General features: G+C 40.3%; 1 protein-coding gene across 1 annotated transcript; it reads left to right on the forward strand.

Annotated features, from left to right (window-relative positions):
* Positions 1-1,758: 1,758 nt before the first annotated feature.
* Gtpbp10 (GTP binding protein 10) lies at positions 1,759-18,529 on the forward strand. The gene is made up of 10 exons (XM_059257305.1): positions 1,759-1,864; positions 3,793-3,986; positions 5,438-5,529; positions 6,199-6,343; positions 9,940-10,013; positions 11,963-12,015; positions 13,100-13,207; positions 13,851-13,928; positions 14,827-14,950; positions 17,781-18,529. The coding sequence occupies exons 1-10, from the start codon at positions 1,832-1,834 to the stop codon at positions 17,987-17,989; spliced, it is 1,110 nt and encodes a 369-aa protein (XP_059113288.1). The 5' UTR covers positions 1,759-1,831; the 3' UTR covers positions 17,990-18,529.
* Positions 18,530-25,036: the final 6,507 nt, after the last annotated feature.

Here is a 25,036-nt window from a genome sequence, read left to right on the forward strand (position 1 = left end):
AAAGCAAAAACCAAACAAACAAAACACCCAACTGTTACAGGTTAAATGACAATGACAGTTTCCAAGTCCAGGAACAGTGAAAGAATCTAGTAGTGGTTTCCACACTATGCATTTTCAAATAGCTGTATTTAATGAGAAGTGAAGAAGCTGTCACATTAAGGTGCAGAAATGTGGGGGATAAAATAACACATTCAAGAGACTAGTAAAAATGAAGACGTTTTTAATATACGCTTCTGCAGAAAGGGACGCCAGCATAGGAAAAGGGAAAATGGCTGACTTGGTGATCTTGCACAAGAAGATGAATTTTTAAAGTCCCTTGGTCTGGTGTGTTAGTTTTTCAGCTGCGTTGTGTGCTTACCCTGCAAGGAAATGCCACGAAACACGACAGAATCCGCTAACAAAGAGTTTTATTAAAGGTAAAGGGACAGAGAGTGAACAGGCCTACGGGAAACACGTGTGTGGAGAAGAAGGAACCGGGAACATGGCGCCTGATTTTAAAGGCTGGGCGTGGACAGATCAGCGTCACTACTACACGCAAGCGCGTAGATCACATGGACACGTTGCGCGCTTACGTGGCTAGTGGGACGTCACGGATCTTGGTCACCCGAGATGCCCTGACCCGGAAATGGCTATCCTGACCTGGGCCTGGCTAGGCGGAAGTGTCCGCCAGGCATATGCGAACACGCCTGACTGTGGGGGCGTGTTATAAACCTTTCATGGTGAAATTCCTCTTTTCCCGTAGGCTAGGACTTGCCCCCTTCCCAATGAATAATTTGGGGCTTAAGACTGCCCCCTTTTCTAATCTAGGGCTCAGGCACGTAGCACACTGCCTGTAACTTTCTAATCTTCAAGAGTTCTGAGGCAAGCCTTTGCCAGGTGCCAGCTAGGGGAGAGGCCTGAGGCCTGGGGCCTCCTGATATCTGTCACTAACTTTAAAAACGCCTCATACTGAAAATAGAACATAACAAATAACTTCTTACAGTTCCTCTCGACTGCACTACCATGGCCGGTGACCATGCGAGTCGCATTCCGGTAGGAAGCATTCTGAACCTGGCAATTCTAATGATAGAAAATAATAAAATGAGCAATGTAGGGAGACCCCTCTAGTATGCCTGTGCACATTTTTGTCACTGAAAGCGCAGGGAGGTGGTGAGTAAGGCTGATACCCAGGCTCTTCCTGATGCTTCCTCCCCAAACTAAGGAACGGTAACTATGATCTCACGACAACAGCCTTCACACAAGGGCAGCCTCACCACTGGTGAAAACTCTTGGCTGACTCCCAGAACAGGCTAGGATTTTTGTTTGCCTCCCCTGCACCCAAGATTCTTCTTACAGAGCTAACATCGTGGCACTTCTTTCAACACTTCTGCGCCACAAGTTTTAAGTGTTGGCTAGTGTTTGCTCAGGTCGGCATCCAGCAGTCTTGTGGGGCTCTTCGTGTCCTTGACACGTTTGGCTTTCCTCCTGTTGACGGGTTTTGCACTCGGAGAAAATTCTGGCACCTCAAAGTTCCCTCGGCGACCGTCTCCGGTGCAATTCGTTCCAAACGTCAACTGCAGAGGCTCCTACTCTGAGCCCTGCTGTCCCTCGGCACACGGCTCACACCTAGCTCCGCATTGCACTGTCCTTCCTCCACCCCAGACCCGCAGACCGCCCAGCGCGCACGCCTCTCTTCCGCCAGCGCACTAGACCACGCACGCGCCGGTCTGCTAAGGCGTCACCTCGGCGAGCAGCAGTGACGTCAGAGCTGCGCGGCAGCAGTGACGTCAGAGGCGCGCCGCGCCGAGAGTCGTGCGGGTGCCGCGGGAGGGAGTCGTGCCCCTTCGCGCTCATGGTGCGCTGCGGTTGCGCGTTGTTGAGAAAGGTCCGTGCCGGGGGTCCTGCCCCCGCTAGGGTGCTCCTCGCCGCTCTCCGGGGTGTGGTTCCTCAGTTCCCTCTGTCCTGGGAGAAGCTTGCGTCTTTGACGTGGTTAGGCCTGTTGGGGTCCCGCTTTGGGGAATTCTTAGAAAATTCCTCAAAGCACGTGGGAGGAAAGTCGGGGTACCTGCCTGCGGTTTAGACCCGGGATTACGGTGTACGTGGCGTACAGCGGCTTTTGCTTTTTTTGTTTGTTTTGTTTTGGCTCTCGTTGTTTAAAGTAGTACCCATAACCTGCTTTTTATACGTTTTTCCTCCCTTGCACTGCTTTCAGTATCTTTCTGAAGACCTTGTTCTGAAGCCAAAGTGTGTAATTGTTGTGCCTCTCACAGAGATTTTAGCTTTTATGTAGTGCTTGTCTAAGAATCCATTTTCATAGCAATCCGCAACCAACCGCTTGGATTAAAAAAAATCAGAATGGACTAAGTAGTAATAGTTTTTCAAAACTAGACGTCATCTTACTTAAGCCCTTCCTCTGTTACTAACAGCCATTATAAGATGGCTCTTATAAATAAGATTCCTTAATAAATCTCAACGAATCTAGAAAGAAAAAGTCACATGTTAAACACAGCTTTAAAAGCCCTTACCAAGAGTGTATCAGGGTAGTCAATCTTCACTTTTTTAAATCCCCAGATATTCCTGATACCTAAAAGTATTTCAGATTATCAAAAAATGTGAATATTAATTTAAGGAATTACTCTGTAATTTGAAAGCCTTGGATTAATACACAAGATCTTTATAGGAAGTTGCTGATTTAGTGAGGGAAACAGAGACACACTAACTGCAGAATAAGATTTCAGAAGGTGTAATCCAATTTCTTAGGAATCCTGCAAAGGCAGAGTAAGGGTCAATGAGAGCAATGTGCCAAAGATGCCTCAGATCATAAAACCATATTTTAAGCCATATTTTAGTTAGTTCTGTTATTTGAGAATACATTGGAGATCTGACACCAGAAAGTAGGTTTATGATAGAAAAGAAATGATAATCTAAGTAGGAGAAAAAGTGTACGTAGCATGGCAGTGAGGCTGAGCAGGTCATTGCATAGAAAAGAGCAAGGAGGGGGAGAATGGGAAAGTTCTAACAAGTAAAAATAATGCTGGGATGACAGGCTGAAGGACTTGAATACAGCTCTGTGAATGTTGTTATTTCATAAGCAGTAAAACCCCAAAGTCATGACTGTTTCTGTGTAGAGGAAAATTCAGAGATCAGATTCACTTAAGAAAAAAAGGAAAGAGCTCTTGGCTCATGGTAGTGGATGCATTAAGAGGGGATGATGAAACATTGAAAGACCATTTGGAGTTAACAGTCAAGGTTTTTAGAGGACAGCAGTACTGGAAAAGAGTTAGGCTTCTGGGGAAACCACAGGTACAGTCAAAAGCCATCCATTTGTTCAGTCTTGGTGAACGGATAAACTTCGATAATTCTTTGAGGGAACAGATTTTTTGTTGTCGTTGCTTTTAAAACATTTTGTTTTGGAGGGGACATCGATTCATCTGATACCCACCAACAAGTTACTTGTTTAAAGGGTTTCAAATATAAATGAAATACAGTTCTGCTTTTCAGTTGTTTTAAACTACTAAACGCCCACATTCTCCCTGGGTGATAGTTCCTGGTACCTACTGAGATCACCCAGGAGAGGAGGTTTAGAATGAAAACAGAAAGGGCAGAGAGACCTTGGGGGTAGGTGAAGCAGTTGATCATAAGAGAGGGGAATTGGAAAAGGAGGTGATCTAAGAAAAGGCTGTGCACTTTTTGTACAGAAAGCTTTCATTCTTTCTCGAAAGAAGCCTCAGTAGAATGAAACTAGACCCTTTACGTTGATAAGAACATTTGGTGTATAAATATTCTCTCTCCCTCTTTCTTTCTCTTTTTAAGTATGGAAATTTCATCGATAACCTAAGAATCTTTGCCAAGGGAGGAAGTGGTGGAATGGGCTACCCTCGGTTAGGTGGAGAAGGTGGAAGAGGTGGTGACGTCTGGGTTGTAGCCCATAAAAGTATGACCTTAAAACAACTTAAAAACAAATATCCTCAGAAACGGTTTGTGGCTGGAGGAGGAACGAACAGTCGGTGAGTGCCTATTGAGTGATTTGAGCTTGATGAAAAGCAAGCCCTTCTGGGGAAGCAATATAGAACTTGACTAGTAATTTGAAGTAAATTATTGTCTGTGCTTCTAGCCGAGCAAAAGCCTAACATGGCTATTTTGATGGTTTTGACCTTTATCCATTTAGTCTCCAGGGCCCTTTTGCTTTCCTTCATGGGAATAGGAATTATCTGAATCCCTGCTTTTTTCCAAACTTACCTTGAGCGAAATTTCAGCAATGCCACTGCAACTCACCACCACAAAAAGTCTTTCATTTATAAATCTTCCACCCAGATATAACCCTTATTTGCTTTGAATCGACTTTCCTAATGTATTTATGTGTTTATACAAATGTAATTGTGTTTGTGTATAAAATCCAGCATAAAGAAATAAAGTAAAAGAGCACAATATTTTACAGCCTCCTTTTTACTTAACCTTTTCATGCCCAAATTTTATTCAGAAAGCTGTGTATCACAGTATTGGAATTAACACTTTTGTTTTATTTTGTCTTTTTGTTTTTTCGAGACAGGGTTTCTCTGTGTAGCTTTGGAGCCTATCCTAGAACTCGCTCTGTAGACCAGGCTGGCCTTGAACTCACAGAGATCCACCTGGCTCTGCCTCCTGAGTGCTGGGATTAAAGGTGTGCGTCACCACCGCCTGGCTGGAATTAGCATTTTATCATTTGCCAGTTTAGGCTAGTGTTTTTTTTTTTTTTTTTTTTTATTGCCATAGCCATAGTGTATTAATGATCTCCTGTGTAGATTCTGTACAAGTGACCCTGTTTCTTTATTCCTATGCTTATATTCAAGTTTTTGATAAATTCCTACAAGTGGAGTTACTGTTAGAAGATTATACCAACTTATTTTCATGTAAAGTAGCCTCTTATTAGCTTCCTATAATTTAAGAACTAGTCGGGCAGTGGTGGCGCACGCCTTTAATCCCAGCACTCGGGAGGCAGAGGCAGGCGGATCTTTGTGAGTTCGAGGCCAGCCTGGTCTACAGAGTGAGTTCCAGGAAAGGCGCAAAGCTACACAGAGAAACCCTGTCTCGAAAAACTAAAAATAAATAAATAAATAAATAAATAAATAAATAAATAAATAAATAATAAATAATTTAAGAACTACCAGTTATGGTCAGTTTTTTTAGAAGATTCGTATATTCATTGGATTTGTTGGGAGGGGGTTCGACTTATTTGTATTGAAGCAATCGTCTTTGTATTTTAGATGTACAATATATTAGTTCATTTCAGATTGAAATGACTTTTAGTGGTTAACCTGGTAACAACTACTTTCTGTTTTTATAGGACACAGTATAAAATGTAAAAAGTAGGAATAATCTTTTTTAGCATTTAACTTCTTAATGCCTGTATTAGTGAGAAGGGTTGATGGCTAGTTGCCTTTGTAAATCATTTACGTGTTTTTTGTTTTGTTTTTTGTAGAGTTAGTGCATTGAAGGGCCCCAAAGGAAAAGACTATGAAATCCCTGTACCTGTGGGTATTTCAGTAACTGATGAAAATGGTAAAGTTATAGGTGAGTGTGCTGCAGCTTCTAAGCTTAGGAGAAATGAACTCATTCTCCAAAATTAATTCAGAAAATAGTACAATAACTTCTTAACTTGCAGAATAAAATTTTCTTGAATGTTAACATCACATTTGTTTTGTGGAGGTAGGAGGACAGTTTTCAGGAATCAGCTCTGTCCTCCCATCATGTGGGTTCTTTGGCTAAAACTCAGGTCATCAAGGTTGGCGGCAAGTGCCTTAGCACACCAAGCCATTTCACAGAAGAAAGGTTTTAACATTTATAATTTCAGCTACTAGCTTATTAAAGATTTTTTAAATGTACATAAAATGTATTCAAAAACTCACTGCTAGGTTTAAGATGACTTTAAAGAGGTAAGGATACTTACTTAGTTTTAAAACATACTAATCAGCTTCCTTTTAGCTGCTTACAAAAATGCTGTTCTGGGTCAGTGTTTGTTTGCCTTTTGTCATGGTAGACAGACACTTTGCTTCTGAGCTGCCAGCCCTAGGGAGCTGCTTTTAAAAGTGTTACATTTTTTTTAAAGAAATTAAATCTTAAGTTTAGCCCTTTAGATTTCTAAATTGGAACTTCTTGGCATGTATTTGTGAAAAAAAAACAAAACATAGCATATTATTGGCTTTATTTATTAATGTTTGTTGTCTTTCTCTCCTCTTAAAGGAGAACTCAATAAAGAAGAAGATAGAATTCTGGTTGCTAAAGGTGGCCTTGGTGGTAAATTACATACAAATTTCTTACCTTTGAAAGGCCAGAAGCGAATAATTCACCTTGACCTAAAAGTTATAGCTGATGTAGGCTTAGTAGGGTAAGTATCATTTATATTCTTCTAATACATTCAAGCAGACCAAGACTGAAAAATTAATACAGATAATAATTGGGGCAGTGAATATTCCTAGTTTATGTAATTTGTATGTTAGCACTGGATTTGTGACCCAGGCTGTCGGGCTGGTTGGGGAGAAGGCATGAATAAGGAAGTCAGGGAGACTTACCAGGTTGGACCCTGGAGAAGAAAGTGGGAGGTCTGGCTGGGTAGAGAGGTTAGATAAATCACAGAAGGGACCTGTGGGTGATAGCAGGTAGGATGGGTCTTGAGGAAATTTTTTTAAGTGACCCTTATTTTAATTCTTTTGCTTAATGCTTATATTTAATACTTAATACAAGGTGGGCCCGTAAGGGAAATTTAGCAGTAAAGTCAAAAGCCTTTAAAGTGATCATATATTTTAAACTCATATTTACTCAAGTAGAAATTTATTACAATAACAAATTAAAGATACAAAGATTTAAGATAGTCACCATATTGTTTAATTTTTATTTTATTTTATTTTATATGTATGGGTGTTTTGCCTTCATGTATATCTGTGTACCACTTGTGTGCTTGATATCCTCAGAGACCAGAGGAAGGCATGTGTGGTTGCTGAGAATTGAACCCAGGTCCTCCAGAAGAGCAGCCTATGCTCTTGACCACTGTGCCATTTTTCCAGCCCCTTGCTTAAAAGTTTTAGAAAGAAGTAAGACAAATATCTACATTGTTTTGCAGAAAGAAAATAAAAGAACAATTTAGTTATTAATCCTACCATTCCAAAATATCAGTTAGTAATATATATCTCTCCAGTTGTATATACATTTTTATTACATTTATTTGTGTTGTGTATATATGTATGGGCATGCAATTGCCACAGCACATGTGTAAATCCCAGGGATCAAATAGAAGTCAGACTTTACCCACTGAGCCATCTTGATGGCCTCTTGATGGCTGTTACATACATATTTTTGCAGTTATTTATAATTGCAAAAATTAGAAGCAATATAAATGTTTGTCACTAGAAAGTTGGCTGGGTAAGTTGTATATTAACCAAGTTGTTCTTAATGTCATACAGTTTAAAATCAGGTCAGTCAACTATGAAATATTCTTCCAAAAAAGAAAATTCAAGGCATACTGAATAAGTCAGGGTTCTCTAGGGGAACAAAGCTTATAGAATCCAGGGCAAAGGAGTATATTAAATGATGCTGTGTGCATGGCAGCAGAAAATTCTAAACTGTAGAAAAGAAGCTCTATAGGACCAATGACCCAGTTTCTTTAAAAATAAATTGCAGGGGCTAGAAAGATGGTACAGAGGTTAAGAGCACTGGCTGCTCTTCCAGAGGTCCTGAGTTCCAGTTCCCAGCAAGCACATGGTGGCTCACAACCATCTGTAATGAGATCTGGTGCCCTCTTCTGACATGCAGTTAGAACACTGTATACATAATATATAAATAAGTCTTTAAAAAAAGAGAAATATTAAAAAAATAAGATAAATTGCAAAAGAGAAGCAAAATGGAAGGGAAGCTTATATGAAAAAGAGATTTCAGAGACACTCAAGCTAATTATAATGCCAAGGCTTTATTTGGATTTGTAGCCAAACAACCAGATTTTAAAAATTGGAGATCCCTGAGCTGCAACTGACCTGAATGCCTCCTCTCTGAGAACTAGCTTTCATGCAATCAGAAAGCACCGTGCAAGCTTCCAAAGGAGGAAGGCAACCCAGTTCTACCCAGCTGTGGTGCCTGTGAGCCATATCAATAACCAGCATGGCACATAACCCTAAAGATGCAGTATTGGCATGAGTACACTGGCAGTAAGCAACGGCTCTCCGATTGGATTTAAGATACACTCATTAAGGGATATCATTGCCAGTACCAGGAACGTAGCTAACTGCTGTGTGTATGAAAACACATACGAGTGACTTTGTATGGACTGAGCAGTTTACATTTGGGAATATGTGTGTGTGGATACATACACACATGCATGCAGTTAATGACAGAAGAGGTTATGAATTTGAAGGAGAGTGGGGAGGAGTATATGGGACACTTTGGAGGGAGGAAAGGCAAGGAAGAAAGGTTTTAATTGTGTTATCTCAAAATTTTTTTAAAAATAAATATTGTATTGATAATGTATTAATATTAATTGAAGCTAGGTGATTACTCTATTAATTCTGTATTTTTGTCTGTGTTTGAAAATGTTCATAATCTAAAAAAATTAAATAATGTCAATGTTTGGCTAAAGATAGTGAATTGTGGGGCTAAAGAGCAGGGTGAGCGGGTAGGAGCATCAACAGTTTTTTCAGAGGACCCCAGTTCAATTTCCAGCATCCACATGGCAATACACAACTCTCTGTAACTCCCAGGGGCTCCAACTCCCTCTTCTGGCTTCAACAGACACAAGACACACATGTGGCATATAGATATACAAGCAGAACACCCGTATACAGGAAGACAAATGAATTAATTAAAAAGAGAGAGAGTGAATTACAAGGTTTTGAGCTTTAAGAACTCGTTTGTAATTGTGTGTATGCAGTTGTGTCTGCATGTGAGTCCAGTACATGTGGGGGTGTGAGGTGCCAGGTCCTTCGGAAGCTGGATCACATGTGAGCACTAGTGGGCTGCCCAGGAGGGATGCTGAGTACCAAACTCGTTTTCTCTGTAGAAGCAGTATAAACTCTTCCTAAGCCTTCAGCCATTCTCTCCAGCCCTGAATTATTTATTTTATTTACATAAGTAAAGAAAAAAACAGGCACTTCACTCTCATAATTCTCAAATTCATATCTTTATTCATAAGTATATTTTCTCAAGTTTTCCAATATTATTTTGGACTTACAATCTTGTGGAGAAAGGATGACAAATCCTAGGCCTCTTGAATGCAAAGTACTGATTCTACTACTGAGCTATACCCCTGATATTCTAATCTTAATTCCAGAAATATTCAAGAAATCTACTTCTTTTGAGGGATGCTCTTTGAGACAGGGTTTCTCTATGTAGTTCTGGTGTCTTGGAACTAGCTCTGTAGACCATGCTGATCTTGAACTCAGAGATTCGCCTGCCTCCTGATTGCTGGGATTAAAGGTGTGTGCCACCACCACCTGGTAGGAAATCTATTTCTTGATGTTGGAGCACAGTCCAAGAATGGAGTTGTGTGAGACTTGTGAGTGCTTGTGAGAAAACTCCAAGAAAACAACACAAGAGTCTTGTGAACTCAGTTTCTTCAAAACACATAATTGTTCTTGGAATGTGTTTTCCTGTTCCTCCCAGCTTCAGCTGTTATTATTCATATGCCTCTATGGGGAAACCTGTCTTTACCACATGTGGCTTGTTCTTGTGACTGGACACTCATGTGATTCTTCTCATCTCTCAGAGTATAAATTGCCTGATATTTTGAATAAAACTGACTATTGCATGAGACTTTAGTCCATCTCATTTTTTAGACCCCACTCTCCGGGTTCATGCCCCCAACTAAAGCTGTAAACATTTGAAATATTGGGAATTCAGAAATGTGGAACTATTAGTAATTCTGGTATTTGTTATAATGGATATATGCATTATATTGTTATAACGCATATAATGTATATATGTGACGTATTATTTCAGATTCCCAAATGCTGGAAAATCCTCTTTACTAAGTCGGGTTTCCCATGCAAAGCCTGTGATTGCAGATTATGCATGTAAGTATAATTGGTGTATTTTAATATGAGGGTAAATTTTCTTTGCATAAGAATAATAAAACTCTGAGGTTAGCTTTAGTTTGAAAGCTTTCAGCAGTTAGATTCCATGCATTTCTTTTTACTCTTTCAGACCACAACAGTCCTCACAAAAGTTTCCTGTCCTTGTTAGGAACTTTGCTGCATTTATTTCTCTGTTGCACAATCACTATTTGCTTTACATAGGATTTTATAAGCTACTTAGCTCTTGTTCCACGCTGTGATAAATACTAGGAAACAGAGATGAATATTTTTATTAATTTTATGAGGATTTATTTCTAGGAACCATATTAGGTTATACTGCTAGAAAAACTGATGAGCAAAACCAGCAATTATATTTATACTTAGACTTATAATTGTACTTATACTAAAGGAGAAAGGAATGTGTACATTTCAATGATAAATATAAGGGAATGAAAGCGGTTTGTTAAAGAGTAAGTAAGTGTAGACCTTGATAGAATGTGCTTGGCTGAGATATGAATAATAATTTGATTAATCAGTGCCTTAGAATAGAGGTGAAGGGTCTTTAAGTCATGAAAACAGCCTGTACACAGCTTAGTAGTTACAAGGAAGTTCGTCTAGAGAAAATGAAGTAAGAGACAGAGAGAAATGAGATTAAAATCAGATCAAATTGCATAGACTGTGGGTTGTCTTTTATCTTATTAAATGTCGTAAGAGTATTTGGAAGACTTTGTGCAATGGATAAAATAGACTTTCCAAAAGTTTTCTTAGCCTATAATATAGAAATTGATTGGCATAAAGCATTAATGAATCTAGTTAATATGCTTGTGCAGTAGATAGATGAGATACAGTAAAAGAATAGGTTAAAGGTATTGAGTGAGTCTGATAGACTATTTGCCGTTATTAAACAAAAAAGCACAGAATGGCATTAATCTGGAAAGTACTATTAAACCATTCAAACACATGAGACTCCTTAGAAGAACAGTGGAGGGATTCTAGGTTGCCTTCTCTTGCTGTGATCCACACCCTGACCGAATCAGCGTGGGAAGGAAAGGATTTGTGTGGCTTACAGGTTATAACCCGTCACCAAGGGAAGCCAAGGCAGCCCTCAGGGCGGGAGCTTGAAGCAGAGACCACAGACGAATGCTGCTTACTGGCTTGCTGCTCTGGCTTGCGCAGCTGCCCTTCTTATAGAACCGAGGACCACCTTTTCAGGTGCACTGCCCACAGTAGACTGGCCTTCACCATCAGTCAGCAGTTTAAAAAGTATGTTTCTATATGTAGGTCTCACATACACATGCCTACAGGCCAGTAACTCTTCAGTGGAGATTTCCCTTCCTCGGGGTTGTCAAGTTGACAAGCCAGATTCGCCACAACAGAAGGAAAGACAAAAACGTCCTAGGAGAGGGCTAGTGTAAAACGACGAGGCGTGAGAACAACTCAAGTGAGAACAGACTAGAGGAACTTCACTCGGCCCTGTGAGGTGGCTTAGTGGGTAAAGGTACTTGCCACTAAACCCCGAGTGTTGCTACATCTGGTGGGAGGAGAGAAGTGAGTCCTGTAGGTTCTCTGACCATTCCATACCATTCCATGCACAAGCCCCTCCCCCAAGTAAATACATACATAAAGGCAATGACTTTTTAAGGAGAAAGGAAAGAAAATTTTTACTGCAGAATCAGTGATTGTGATCAGAACCTAAATTCTGAGCCCCTAAACGTTATCAAGCTGCTCCTGGCCATGCAACAGCACTTGAGGCCAGAGCACAGAAGTCTCTCTCTGTCTTTTAAAGTACAGTGTGAACAACAGAGATAACTGTAGCTTCCATTTTAACACATTAAAATGGGACTAGATATTCAGAAGGTAGATACTATTCATTCTATATACAATGTTGCCATTTTTCTAGAGAATTAGTCTTTTATTCTTTCCTTATTGTACTGTCCTTTTTTCTTCAGTTACAACACTAAAGCCTGAACTTGGAAAGATTATGTACAATGATTTCAAACAGGTTGGTATTTTTAAAGCAAAACACAACACATGCTTAGAAGTTACAATTTTTTTGTTAGTATGACTTTTAAAAAATATATATTGTTATTTATTTATGTGTGTGTTTATATAAGGTCAAATGGGTATCAGAGTCACTGGAGGTGGTACTACAGGCAGTTGTGAGCTGCATGATTTGGGTGCTGGGAATTGAACTTGGATCCTCTGCAAGAACAGTATATACTCTTAGCCACTGAGCCATCTCTCCAGCTCGGTCTTGGAGGAAAAAACAGATTGTTGTTGTGGTTGTTGTTTATGATAAGTAAAACTGTTCAGCATTATTCTGTTCAGCATTATTATAGTAAAACATGAATTTAATTCTTGTTCTTCCAAATGTTACGTTCATGTCATCCTATAGAATTATGTCTTCCCTAATCTGTATCTTGTCAGTATATGCCCATATTTTACTACCCCAGTGAATTGTTAATCTCCAGTTCCTGAAAGCTCTTCTATAGAAATGATAGTGCTTCCATGGGATCTGTTTCGTTCCAACTTTCTGGTTCTGGGAAAAGGTTTCATTGAGGTTTGCTTTGCATTCTTCATAAGGAAGAACTATAGAGCTTTTTCCTATCCACAGAGAAGCTTTATTTATAATTACTAGAACTTGGAAATAATCAAGAATCTCTCAGTATATGAATGGATAAACTGTTACATCTGTAGAATGGAATAGTCAGTTCTAAAAATTAATGAATTATGAAGCCGTGAAAAGATTTAGAAGATCTTGAGTACATATTCCTTAGTGAAAGAAACCAAAAGACACATTAAAACATATGCATACAAGAATTAATTATTTGTGAAAAGAAAATACTTACCTTATTAATAACTGTTAAAGTAATACATATTAAACTAAGCCCGCAATATCTATAGATTGATAGAGTAATGAGTTAAAATGGGGCCCAAATATCTGATAAACCATTTTAACATGTTTATTTCAAAGATGTCATAGAGTGATTAATTAGAAATTATATGTGAAATATGAAAATTTGGGAATAATTGAACTTGGTTTTCATCTGTTTTTCTTTCTCCTCAAATCATTACTTTTGTATTAGATTTCAGTAGCTGATCTCCCAGGTTTGATAGAAGGAGCACATATGAACAAAGGAATGGGCCACAAATTCCTCAAGCATTTAGAGAGAACCAGACAACTGCTTTTTGTTGTAAGTCATACATACCAGTGTGAGGTTCAAATGAATTAACTTGGTTTTCCTAGAAGCACTTTGTAAGAAAGGTTAAAGATAATGTGCCACAAAACCCTGTTTTCATTATTGATGGTCTGTTATGTATCTTATGGGCATCAGAGGCTTTTACAACCTGGTGACATCACAGCCATCTTAAATGTGTGTTCACACTCCGTAAATTCACATAGCGATGAAGTTACAGGACAAGTTTTCAGAATGCAGCCCTGGTATTAAATGGTACATGACTGTACTAGTAAATATCACTCCAGTAAGTCTGTTTCAATGGGGGACAAATCAGTAGGTAATATTTGTTTATAATATGGGCATGGAAATGCTGTTGCTACTGTGTTGTATGCACATTTGGCCATACTTACCAAGATTTGATTCCTTGAGATTTTAGCACACTCTTCTATATCTCTTTTGTTCTTAGTGGGTGATGCTTTAGTGATGCTTATAGTTCGCATGACAACTCAGTTTCTGTCCTTGCACTTAATGACTCAATTGCCAGTAAAATACAGATTGAGAAATTATTCTTTGTTGAAATTATTGAGAGAGAAGACGTTGCTAAGCATAGACCTGAGTAACCATTTTATGTTCTGGGTTTTCTCTTCTCTCCTTTTAGGTTGATATTTCTGGATTTCAGCTTTCTTCTGTAACTCCATACAGAACTGCCTTTGAAACTATAATACTTCTTACAAAAGTAAGTTTTTTTATTTGCTGTGTTCTGGAGTATAGTAACCTTTAAAAGATTGTATTCAGTTAAAGAACCAAAGTTGCCGTTTCCAGTTCTTCAGTATTCACACATTCCTCATTATTCCGTGGGTAACACCCTCTCAAGCTCCATATCCCTCACATCTTATCTTGCTTCTGCTCTAGTGTCTGTCTTCTTGAAACATTCTCCACTTAAAAACTCTCCTCACTTTTTTTTCTTCTCTTTTTGGAGGTAATGATCAAACCATGAATGTTACACAAGCATTCCACCATTAAGCTCTAATCCCAGCACTTGTCTTACCATTTAGGCAAGATTATTGAGAGTTGTTTTGTAATCTTACCTACTGTCATTATTTCTCATTGCTTACAATGAATGTACCCTTGACTGCCAAATCTGTAACTGATAACCAGATCTTTTGTTTATGCTTTAGACTGGATACTTACTAGGCATACTACTTACTTACTCAAAGTAAGAGGCAAAAAACAAAACAAAACAAAAAACCAGTCTTTTTTATTTTAGTTCTTTAGCCACTCCCACAACTTTATGAAATTTACTCCTAAGTACATACGCCTTTTCTAAGAATGCAGCAGTATTAATTTGTTATTATTGGCCTAAGTCTTTTCTCTCTTGAGTCTAGTTACTTGCATTTGACTCGAGACACAAAATCAGCTGCTTGTGGAAAGTCATGTGAGCTAACATCTTATTGACATGGTTTAGCAAGTAGCATTTTCTGAATTTCCTTTGTTTTATAGTTATTGGGATTTATTGCTTTGTGGCGATATGAATGAGCTATAGGTTTCCCAGGTCATTAAAGAAATATCACCATAACCTTCATTTATATATATACTGTTAAAAAAAATTCTTTGGTTTTTCTTTTCACTTAAAGGAGTTGGAGTTATACAAAGAGGAACTGCAGACAAAACCTGCACTCTTGGCAGTAAATAAGATGGACTTGCCCGACGCCCAGGTTAAACTGGACGAACTGATGGAGCAGCTCCAGAACCCTGCAGGTATAGCTCATTAACTCTCCTGTTCCACAGTACTAGCTGTATGCAGAGAATGTCGGGCCTTTTCACTTCTGTTCTTTTTTGGTGGAGGGGTTAAGTTTTTGAGACAGCGTCTCCTGTAGCTCAGACTGGCTTCAACTTTACCACCTTGAATTCCTGCCTCCACCTCCCAGGTACTGGGATTATAGGTATGTACTACCATGACCAATGGCAGCAAAAATCAATGGTTTCTACTCTGAGAAACGACATTGGAAGAAAGACCATATAATGTATAAGCACTGAAATAGCCTTGACCAGTCATTATCAAGTCTCAAAATGAGTGATACAGTTAAGTTAGAGAAAGAAAAGAAAGATTACTTTGGTCCAAAAAGGTTAGACTTTATAAAGAATTAAAATTTATGCAGAGCTTTAAAGGGTGCAAGAGAGGGCCTAGAGATGCCTCAGCCATTGAGAGCCTATGCTGTTCTTGTGGAGGACCAGAGTTTGGTTTCCAGCATCTATGTCAGGGGCCTCATAACTACCTGGAACTCCAGCTGGATGAGAGTTCGATGCCTCTTGTGCTCACCCATACATCTACACACCCAGACATCCGTTCATGTACTTAATTAGAGATAAAATAAATCGTTTTGTTTGTTTGTTTCTTGAGTTTTTTTTTTCTTTCTTATTTTTAGACAGGGTTTTGTAATGTAGCTGGCTGGCCTAGAAATCTGTGTAGACCTGGTTGGCTTTAAACTCACAGATCCACCTACCTCTGCCTCCTGAGTGCTGGGATTAAAGCTGTGTATCGTCGTGACCAGCTAAAAATAAAATAAACCTTAAAAAAAGGAAACAAAACCAAAACACAGGAAATGTGGGTAAAAGGAGAAAAAGTCAGCAACTACCTCTGAAGCATTAGCAAGTTTTATCAGCCCTAGAGTTTTATCTCACGAGTGCACACTGTACTTTAACAAACCTAGTAGGGTTTACTTGTGTTTTGAGATTTTATATATGTGTGGCTGTTTTATCTGTGTGTATGTCTGTGTACCGTGTGCATGCTTGGCGGAAGGCATCAGGTCTGGGACTGGAGTTACACGCAGTTGTTAGTTACCATGCTAGAACTGAACCCGGGTCCTCTGGAAGAGCACCCAGTACCCTTGACTGCTGAGCCGTCTCTCCAGCCCAAGAGCTGGTAGTTTTAAGAGGTTTTTTGGTTTTATTAACATAAATTTAGTAACTCTGAAGAATACTAGTTTTTAGAAAAGAACATTTAGTCCTGTGTTTATGTGACATAGAAAATAAATCTTGTGACTAGAGGATTTGTATGTAATTTCTTAAATGGAAGTATTTCCACTATATAAAAAACTTAAAAGGACTGTTTTAGTTACTGTTCCGTTGCTGTGAAGAGACACCATGACCAAGGCAACTCTTATAAAGGAAAGCATTTAACTGGGACCTTGATTACAGTTTCAGAGGCTTAGTCCATTATCATCAGGGGGAGGGGCATGGCACTGGAGCAGTATCTGAGAGGTACATCCTGATCCACAGGCAGAAAGACAGACAAACACTGGGCCCTATGTGGGCTTTTTGAAATGCCAAGCCCACCCCCACTGATGTACTTCCTCCAACAAGGCCACACTTCGTAATCCTTCTAATCCTAGCAAAGACTTCCACTTATGGTGACTAAACATTCAAATGTATGAGCCTACAGGGGTCATTCTTACTCAAACCACCACAGAGACTCTCCACAGTTTGGAAAACTGACTGTTGTAAAACACCGTTATCCTGTGGTGATGATAGTTTCAACTTCAGGGTCTAGGAGAAGGCCTCATCTACAAATGGCAAGTGGCCATCTGCTTTGAAGAATACTGATTTCTCTCCTTTCTATTACTGGAGTGATGATAATTGGGAAAACAGACTTTAATATACTAGGATTAGCAGACAGCACTAAGATCATTTTTCTTCTCTTGAAAATCATTCCCTTACATGATATACATGCTAGAACTGTCCCTGAGTTAGTAAATTAGTCCTGGGACATAAATACTCCTTAATAGTCTTCATTCCTTAATAACACTTGCTCTATCGGGTCAGTAGTTCTCTTTGCAGTTGGTGGTACTAGAAGTGAGGGTCACTCAAGAGTCTGTGTACTCTGGACCGCCGCAGTTCTTGAGTTTGCCTCTCTGGACTTTGTTGGGGGTGTCTAACTCTGAGAAGTCAGGCTCCGTGATAATTTCCATCTACCCGTTTTAGTTTATATGACAGTTGGCCATCCAGTCAGTTTGCTGTCCCCTTTCACCTCACACCCCACTGCCGTGATGTTAGGGAGAAGATAAAGTCATGCAGCTCTGGTAGCCCCTAAGTGATTGACTGGACTCAAGTGTTCTGCCCTTGGACCATTTGGCTTTATGCTTCAGTTTCAAATGTGGATCCTGGTCTCCGTTTAAATAGTGAGAAGTTAAAGCTTATGTTTGTACTGAGACAAGCCAGAATGTTCCAAATGATGTCATTGTTTTTATGGAAGCTTCCTTTCAGGGTATCTGTATTGCCTCATTTCATTCAGTCTCCTCAAGCACATTTTATTATTCCTTTAAGTGTTGTCATGATTTATCTAATATTTATTGTTCATGTGGTTTAAAATCAATTTCTCCTACAGTTCCTTGCCAAGTGCTTACCATGTGCTAAGAACCACCATTGTCAGTAGTGAAACAAAGATCCCGAGAGCTGGTGAGACCGGGCGGCGGCGCAGGGGAGGAGTCCCGCTGCTAAGTCGTCAGCTCCTTGCTTCTCCAGTCAAACCTCTCCGTAGTTTTGATTTACTTTTCAAAAAGGCATAAAGACCACCTATTCTTTGTTTCAGGTTTTCTGCATTTATTTGAAAACAACATGCTTCCAGAGAAGGCTGTGGAGTTCCAACGTATCATCCCCATCTCAGCAGTTACTGGGGAAGGGATTGAAGAGTTGAAGAGCTGTATAAGAAAGTCACTGGACGAGCAGGACAGCAAAGACAGCGATGCATATCATAGGAGACAGTTGCTTAATTTGCAGATTTCCAGTGCAGCATCCTAGAGTGAGCCACACCAAAGTGTGCTGTTTCTGTTTCCAAAAAGGGCAGTGTTTAAATCTAGTGTAATGTAGTGGTGAAATACCATTGGGTTCTAACGAAGAAGGAGATCATGTTATTTAAGACTCAGATGAGCCTGGAATGCATTATGTTCAAAGAAGCTGGCAGGCCCAGCAAGACATATATCACATAATCTCACATGTGGAATCTTTAAAAAACAAATTGAACAGGTAGGAATCCTGAAAAGTCATAAATATTAAGGAGCAGGAAATAGAAGGTTAAGAGATGTTGCTCAAAAGATACAAAGTTTCAGTTACGCTTTGCAGATCTGTTGTGTAGCTGGTTGTTTATAGTTAGAACAATGTATCATATTTTGAAAATTTATAAGAAAGTAGGTTTTAACTGTTCTGACCACAAAGAAAATCTGAGAAATTTATTTTAAATTAGCTTGATTCTGTATTTCAAAAATGCTGTGTATGATAAAGATGCATGTATAGTTTTTATGTGTCAAGTAAAAATGATATTGCAGTTACATTAATTTAAAATTTTTCCATGGTTTTTTTTTTTGGTTTTTCGAGACAGGGTTTCTCTGTGTAGCTTTGCGCCTTTTCCTGGATCTCGCTCTGTAGACCAGGCTGGCCTTGAACTCACAAAGATCTGCCTGCCTCTGCTTCCCGAGTGCTGGGATTAAAGGCGTGCGCCACCACCGCCCAGCCCATGTTTTTAAGATTGTCTTTGTCAGTAGTTTCCTGATATATGTGCCATCACTCAGGAAGAGAAATTTTCCTCTTCCTCCTCTGGTGTTAGCTCAGCAAAGCAATTTCTTTTTGCAAAAAAACATCCACAAGACCCAAACTGGGCTAGCATGCACACTGAGACCAACACGGCTCCTATATTTTATCCCTGTTGTGGGTGATGACTGGGTCTCATCCCATTGGTGGGAACTCAACCCTACGGTCTGACTAATGGCTATTCGGGTCAAAGGGGACAGTTCAGGAAATAGGAGTCCCCACTGACTAAATTACTTAGATTTTAAAGTTTCTCACAACTACCCCCTCTTTATTACATTATTTTTCAAATTAGGTAGCATATGTTCGCCATTTGAGTTTCTAGGAAGAGTAAATGATTCATGTAATTGATGGGTGAGCCCACCTTCCAGGAAGATGCATTTTCTTAATTCCTACTTAAAGTATTTAAACAATACTTATAAGTAGAGATTTTTCCTTTAGGTGAAATTTGTTATAAAATGTAACCATTCACTTTAAAAAAATTGTAAAAAAAAATTTTTTTTAAGCAGTATACAGGAGTTTGAGGCAAAGACATTTCTGTTTGCTAAGACACTTCAATCTTTCCCAGAAGAAGCACTGGAATTAGCTTATGTTTTTACAGAAATTTTTGCTCTTTTTCTTTCTTTTTACAAAGTAGCAGACAGTTAATGAGCTTTAAAATATTCCTGGACCAAGCATGATGGTCCATGGTAGTGCAAGCCTTTAGCCATTTTGAGTTGAAGACCTCCTGGGCAACTTAGCAAGTTCTAGGCTAGTCTGGACTTCATAGTGGGACCATGTCTCAAAAATGTTGTTCTTTCATAATACGTTTAATATTATTATTTTGTGTGTACTGGTGCTTACCTGCAGCCAAGTCTGTGTGCCATATGAGTGCAGTGCCTGTAGAGTCCAGAAGAGGGTGTTGAATACCCTGGAACTGGTATTACCTACTGTTGTGAGCCATCATGTGGCTGCTGGAAATCAGACCCAGGTCCTCTGCAAGAGGAGCCAGTGCTGAGGCACCTCTCCAGCCCCTTTCTTTAATAATATATTTTATTTGTTAAAAATTACTTGATAATTTAGTGCTTAGTAACAATTGTGATAATTGACCCCTTCTGAGAAATAGTGTTGTTTTTAATAGTATATTGATTGGACTTAAATTCTTTCTGACTTTAATAATGTGGGTACTTTTATAAATATTATTTCAGTTTGATTCTAGTTTCTGTTCCCTGTGCCTATCTCTCATTCTAGTGCCTGGACTAGTCCTTGTATCCCTTTTTCTTCATTACACGGGTATCTCTTGAGTCCTGTGCAGGGTGCTGCACATGCAGGGCTGCAGAGAACAAACAGGCCCTGCTCGTGCTGCACAGCAGAAGCTGCAGGGAGCTGGCATGGCCTGCTTCACAGCACAGAAGTGAGGCTGAGGCGTTTACCCTGGTGAGCTTACGTTGTCACGGCCGAGTTTGTTCCCATCTAGCCCATCAGTGCCCTTCAGCTGTTGTCTGACTGACAGGTAGGGTCGAGGACAGCTTCCTGGGGTGAATTCAAGAGTCTGTGGTTGATCTGATTTTGTCCTTTGTGAGAGATGTATATTATATTTTTGATTTCTGATTATTTTCTGATTAGAACTTGGCAGGTAGGGAACATATCAACCAGTGGTTTCATTTTCATCTTCCCATGGTTGTTGTTAACTAGTTGAAGGAGAATAGAAAGCAGGCTATGGAAATGGAAAAGGGCATAGAAGAAAGATAATTTTAAATATTGGAACTTCCCTGTGGATAACTTAGGAGAAACAAGTAAGGTCATTACCTCTGTTGGCTATGATCAGTATGAAAAGGAGGGGTAATTTTAGCTACTATTTCTGACCATACCCACCCACTCATTTGGGGCAAATTATAATTTTTAAATGTTTTCACCATGTGACAGTTTATTAATTAATAGTTACCAGATACTTGGAAGACTGTAGAGGAAGTTATCCTCTTTGTACACATCATTAAAGTATCTACAATAGAAACTAAGACTGGGATGCCCAGATACAAGCTATGTGAAGCATAGCTGCTGTCTGAATCATGACCTTTGAAATACTTGGAATTTGAAGAACAGGATATGTGGTTTATATTGTAACTAATTTTGAAGCAATATGTGACAAAGTATTTTTTCCCATTTGTTTTTTAAACTCTGAGTGTGTTCAAAGTTGAAAGCAAAGGACAAAAGCTTCCTTTGTTCAGGACCTCATATACCAATGTGTCTTTTTGAAATTGCCAGTGTTTTCTAACTTTATTTTTTTTATTGGTTATCAAACATTATTTTGATATTATTTCTATATAAAGTCTTGAAAAGACTGTGGTATAATTTTATTATATTAAGCAAAAACACGTAATTATACAGCTAAACTATACATTTATTTTTATTTGTATATGGTTTGCTACAAATTACAGGATATGGAGACTGAAATCAAGGACAGATGTTGAGTCAAAGCTTTTACTAGAAGGATTTGAAACATGATTAAATAAAATAGCTAAAGCCCCTAGTCAGCTGCATTGTAAGGGGGGAAACAAGAGTACTATATAATAATTGAACCTCAGTTTCAAAACAAATCTTTCCCGGAAGTGGTACCATTTGGCATCAAGAACAATAGTAAGAACTGTATGATTAATATAGATGGATTTTTTTTTATAAAACTAGACCACAAAAGCTAATCTGTTTCAAAGAACCATTCATGTTATAATTCCAAATTTGTAATGTATTCCTTCAAAAGTTTAAGGCAAAAGTCTTTTAAAAACTGGGGCAGGAGGTAATAGTGGTGGTCGTCATGGTTACACTAAAAGGTTTAAAAACTGGAAAACAGGTACAGGCAGATCCTTCTTTGCCTCACGTCTAGACACATTCCTCTGTATCATCCCGTCCTTCCTCTCCTCAGGTGTCTTCATTACAGAGTAGAGGTGTGATGCTGCAGGTTGGTAGCACATCTCTGTAACCCCAGCCACTTGGCAGGAAGGATAAGACAAGGCCAGCCTGGGCTACATAGAATCCTGACTGAAAAATGAATGAATGCAGTTGTGCTTTGCTTTTTAAGGCTGGGGATATCAGTCAGTGGCAGAGTGCTTAGCATGCATGAGACCATAGATTCAATCCCTGATACTGTACCTACATAAAATGAAATGTGCTGCCATACTTCCTATTATGGACTATACTATGGATTCTTAACAGTTTTTGAACATGCATCAAAAGAAACTTTTCTCTTTTCCTGTGCTGTGTTTTGTTTGTTTTGTTTTGTTTCAGATTGACACTCTACACTGCTCAGGGAGGCTTTTGAATTCCTGGGCTAAATGATCCTCCTTCCTCAGACAAGTAGCTATAGGCATGTGCCACCATACCTAGGTGCTTTAGAGCTGTAAAGTGTTGTCTGTTTAACTTACTCAGAACTGTCTTCCCTTGCTTTCTTTGTTCAGTAAAGGAGGAAACAAGATGTGGTTCCTAATTGAAGTCAAGTGTGGAAAATACATCAATGAAAACGGGTAATAAAGTGAAACTCACATGGTAAAGACTTGGTGAATACCACAGTTCATTGGTACTGGCCAGTGGTGGAAGTGAAGCCCTGGCGGTCAGACACATGGATGGTAATTATATACTGAAGTGACAGCAGGTCTGGGCCAACGATGTGAGAAAATAGGTTGTGTGTCGTCCCCCCCTACCCCCAAGAAAGTGTATTAACTGAGGGGGAGAGGAGGACCAGCCTGCTGCCAATTCATAGAGATCGGGGAGGAGAAATGAAAGCAAAAGGTTGGCAAGGAACTAACTGGAGAAATTGGAAACAGGAATGGCAGCATTGTCAAATCCAAGGAAAAGAAGTTTTTAAAAAGTGGGGAGAGAAAAAAGAAAACTCAAAAAACAGATTTTTGAATTTGATATGGAAGAGGTTGTTAGGAATATGATAGGCAGAATATTTCCTAAAGGTACCCACATCCTCTTCTCCAGAATCTGAACATGTCATGTGACATGGCAAGGTGTGTATGTGGGGGGTTAGGTTTGGGGTGAAATTAAAATTGCTAATCAGGTCCATATAATTGTGACATCTTATGGGTGTGCCCAAGTCACCACAGGATATTAAGATGGAAGAAGTTTCAGAACGGTGGGTGAGGTGTGAGAGAGCCTTGGCCAGCCGTTGCTGATCCTGAAGACAGAGGAGGGGCTGTGTCACCTTTCTCATCACGGTGACACACTGACAAAGGGGAACATGGGAAGGGTTGACTCTGGCTCCCATCTGAGAGGTCCAGCCCATGGTGGCACAGGCGTGGGAGGAGAGGGGCCATGAGGCACCTCATCCACACCCAGGAGGCAGAGAAGCTGGGGCCAGAACCAGGAGTGAGGTGATAAGACCTGTGCACTGGAGACCAATTTCCTCCAGCTCGGCTTGGAGACTGCATGGTTTCTGGCCTTGGACAGGCTTGTGATTTCTCCTCTTTGAGTAACAGGCCAGTTGTTACTATAGCAACAAAATGGAAACTTAATAGCCAAGTCCTTGTGTGTCAGATACTGTTGTACTTTTCTATGTATTGCACATGAGGATTAAATTAATTTAATTCTCCTGATTTCCTGGTGTAGACACACTGTTCTACAGATGGAGACCTTAAGGCACCACAGGTCTGTTGGTCCAAGGTCACACCAGGGCAGAGTAGAACAGACATGGGTGAGATCTTTTACAGTTGTGTCAACTATGATGATTTCCCATCCTTTTTGAGAAACTGCAACTGAGAAGTTACAGAACATTTAAATGGCTAGTATAAGAAACATTCCTGTACTTATAGAATCAAACGTTGTTCCCTAACCTAGAGGCTCTTTGCAGTTGGTATCTGCCGGGAAAGAGGAGATCAGTTTTCTCCACACGACAGCAACCACAAGAATAGTTGGCTAACACAAAACAAGACACCATGGTTTTTATGTGCTTTTCGTCAGGATTTGGTTTGGTTTTATTGGTTTTTGTTTGTTTGTTTGTTTTGATTCTCACAGGTTTTGTTTTTGAGAAATAACATGAAGTTGGGTAGGTAAGGAGGTGGGGAGGATCTGGGAAGAGTTGGAGGAGGGGAAAGAATATAATCAGAATGTATAAAAAGATTATAAGTAATTTTTTAAAAGCTGTCAACATTGACCAGTTTGTTTCTCCATTTGTGCGTGTGTATATGGTGCGGTGGGATCATTTGGAAGTCGTAGGCATCACATCTCTTCAATCTTTTTTTTTTAAGCAGTCGGATAAATACTGTGTAGGAATCCTCTGAAATATTTACCTGCACAGGACTCACATTTAAGAGAAGACGAGACAGGATAGTTGATGTGGAGAAGAGTCAAGTTAGATTAAATACCTAATAACTAGTTTTACGTAGGAAACTGCTGAGGTAATTATCGTTTGCCCATTGTTAGATAACCACAGAGGTAACATGCAGAGGGCCCCTTGGAAACCTGTGTGGTTATTCTTTTGCATCTAATGGACATTTGATTGAGTACTCAAACGATTCTCGATTTCGTTTCCCATGCGTGTGCCTGGCCGCATTTTAAGCCAATTCCTAAACCTGGCCATAACGGTGCAAGAGGAAGCGAGGGAGGCGGGACCCGGAAGGAGGAGGTGCTCGCAGGATATGGCCTGTGGCCCTCGCCCGGTGGATGCTGGGAACTGTAGTTCCGCGCAGCCAAGGTATTCCTGAGCAGGGCCCGGGGAGAGCCTGACTGGCTCCCTGAAGCCACTGGGGCGGCTTCGCCGGGACGCACTTCCGCGGCCGCGGAGGGAGACGCCGCGAGAGGCTGCTCCGAGTGGGCGAGCGGGATGCTCGGGCCGTGAGGAGTCGGTAGGTGTGGTCGGGGACGCTCCCGTTTCGGAGTCTTTTGCAAGTAGTTGAGGGTGTTCTGTGAAACGGCGAAGTGGCGGCGAGTCGGCATTTCAGCGTGTGCCCACATGTGCGGATGTGGAAACTGGCTGAGGAGGTATTTGGTAAAGCGTTAAGACATTTTCATTCCTCCAGAGGAGTACGGAAATGTGGGGCCGCCTTGCCGGGGAAGCTGCGGGCTGCGGGCGGGTGGGCGGGGGTGTGAGGCGCGAGCTGCAGGTTGCTATTTTGGAACCAGCCAGCTGATGCGGCTGGTTGTGTAACGACGGCCTGCTGCCGCGGTCCCCACGCTCCGGGCAGGGGTGGGCTCGCGGGAGCGGGCGGCGGGCTCCTCCCATTGGCTGTGCGCAGCCGCCCCTTTCCCGGCTCGGCCGCTCGGGTTCTCCGAGGACGCGGCCCCGGCGGG

Source organism: Peromyscus eremicus, chromosome 3, assembly GCF_949786415.1.
Source record: "Peromyscus eremicus chromosome 3, PerEre_H2_v1, whole genome shotgun sequence".
NCBI lineage: Eukaryota > Metazoa > Chordata > Mammalia > Rodentia > Cricetidae > Peromyscus > Peromyscus eremicus.

Bases quoted from the DNA above. Each gene is read 5' to 3' on its own strand.
- Gtpbp10 (XM_059257305.1), top strand. From the start codon at position 1,832: ATGGTGCGCTGCGGTTGCGCGTTGTTGAGAAAG. The intron at 1,865-3,792 runs GTCCGTGCCGGG...TCTCTTTTTAAG, and splicing joins GTTGCGCGTTGTTGAGAAAG to TATGGAAATTTCATCGATAA. The intron at 5,530-6,198 runs GTGAGTGTGCTG...CTCCTCTTAAAG, and splicing joins TGAAAATGGTAAAGTTATAG to GAGAACTCAATAAAGAAGAA.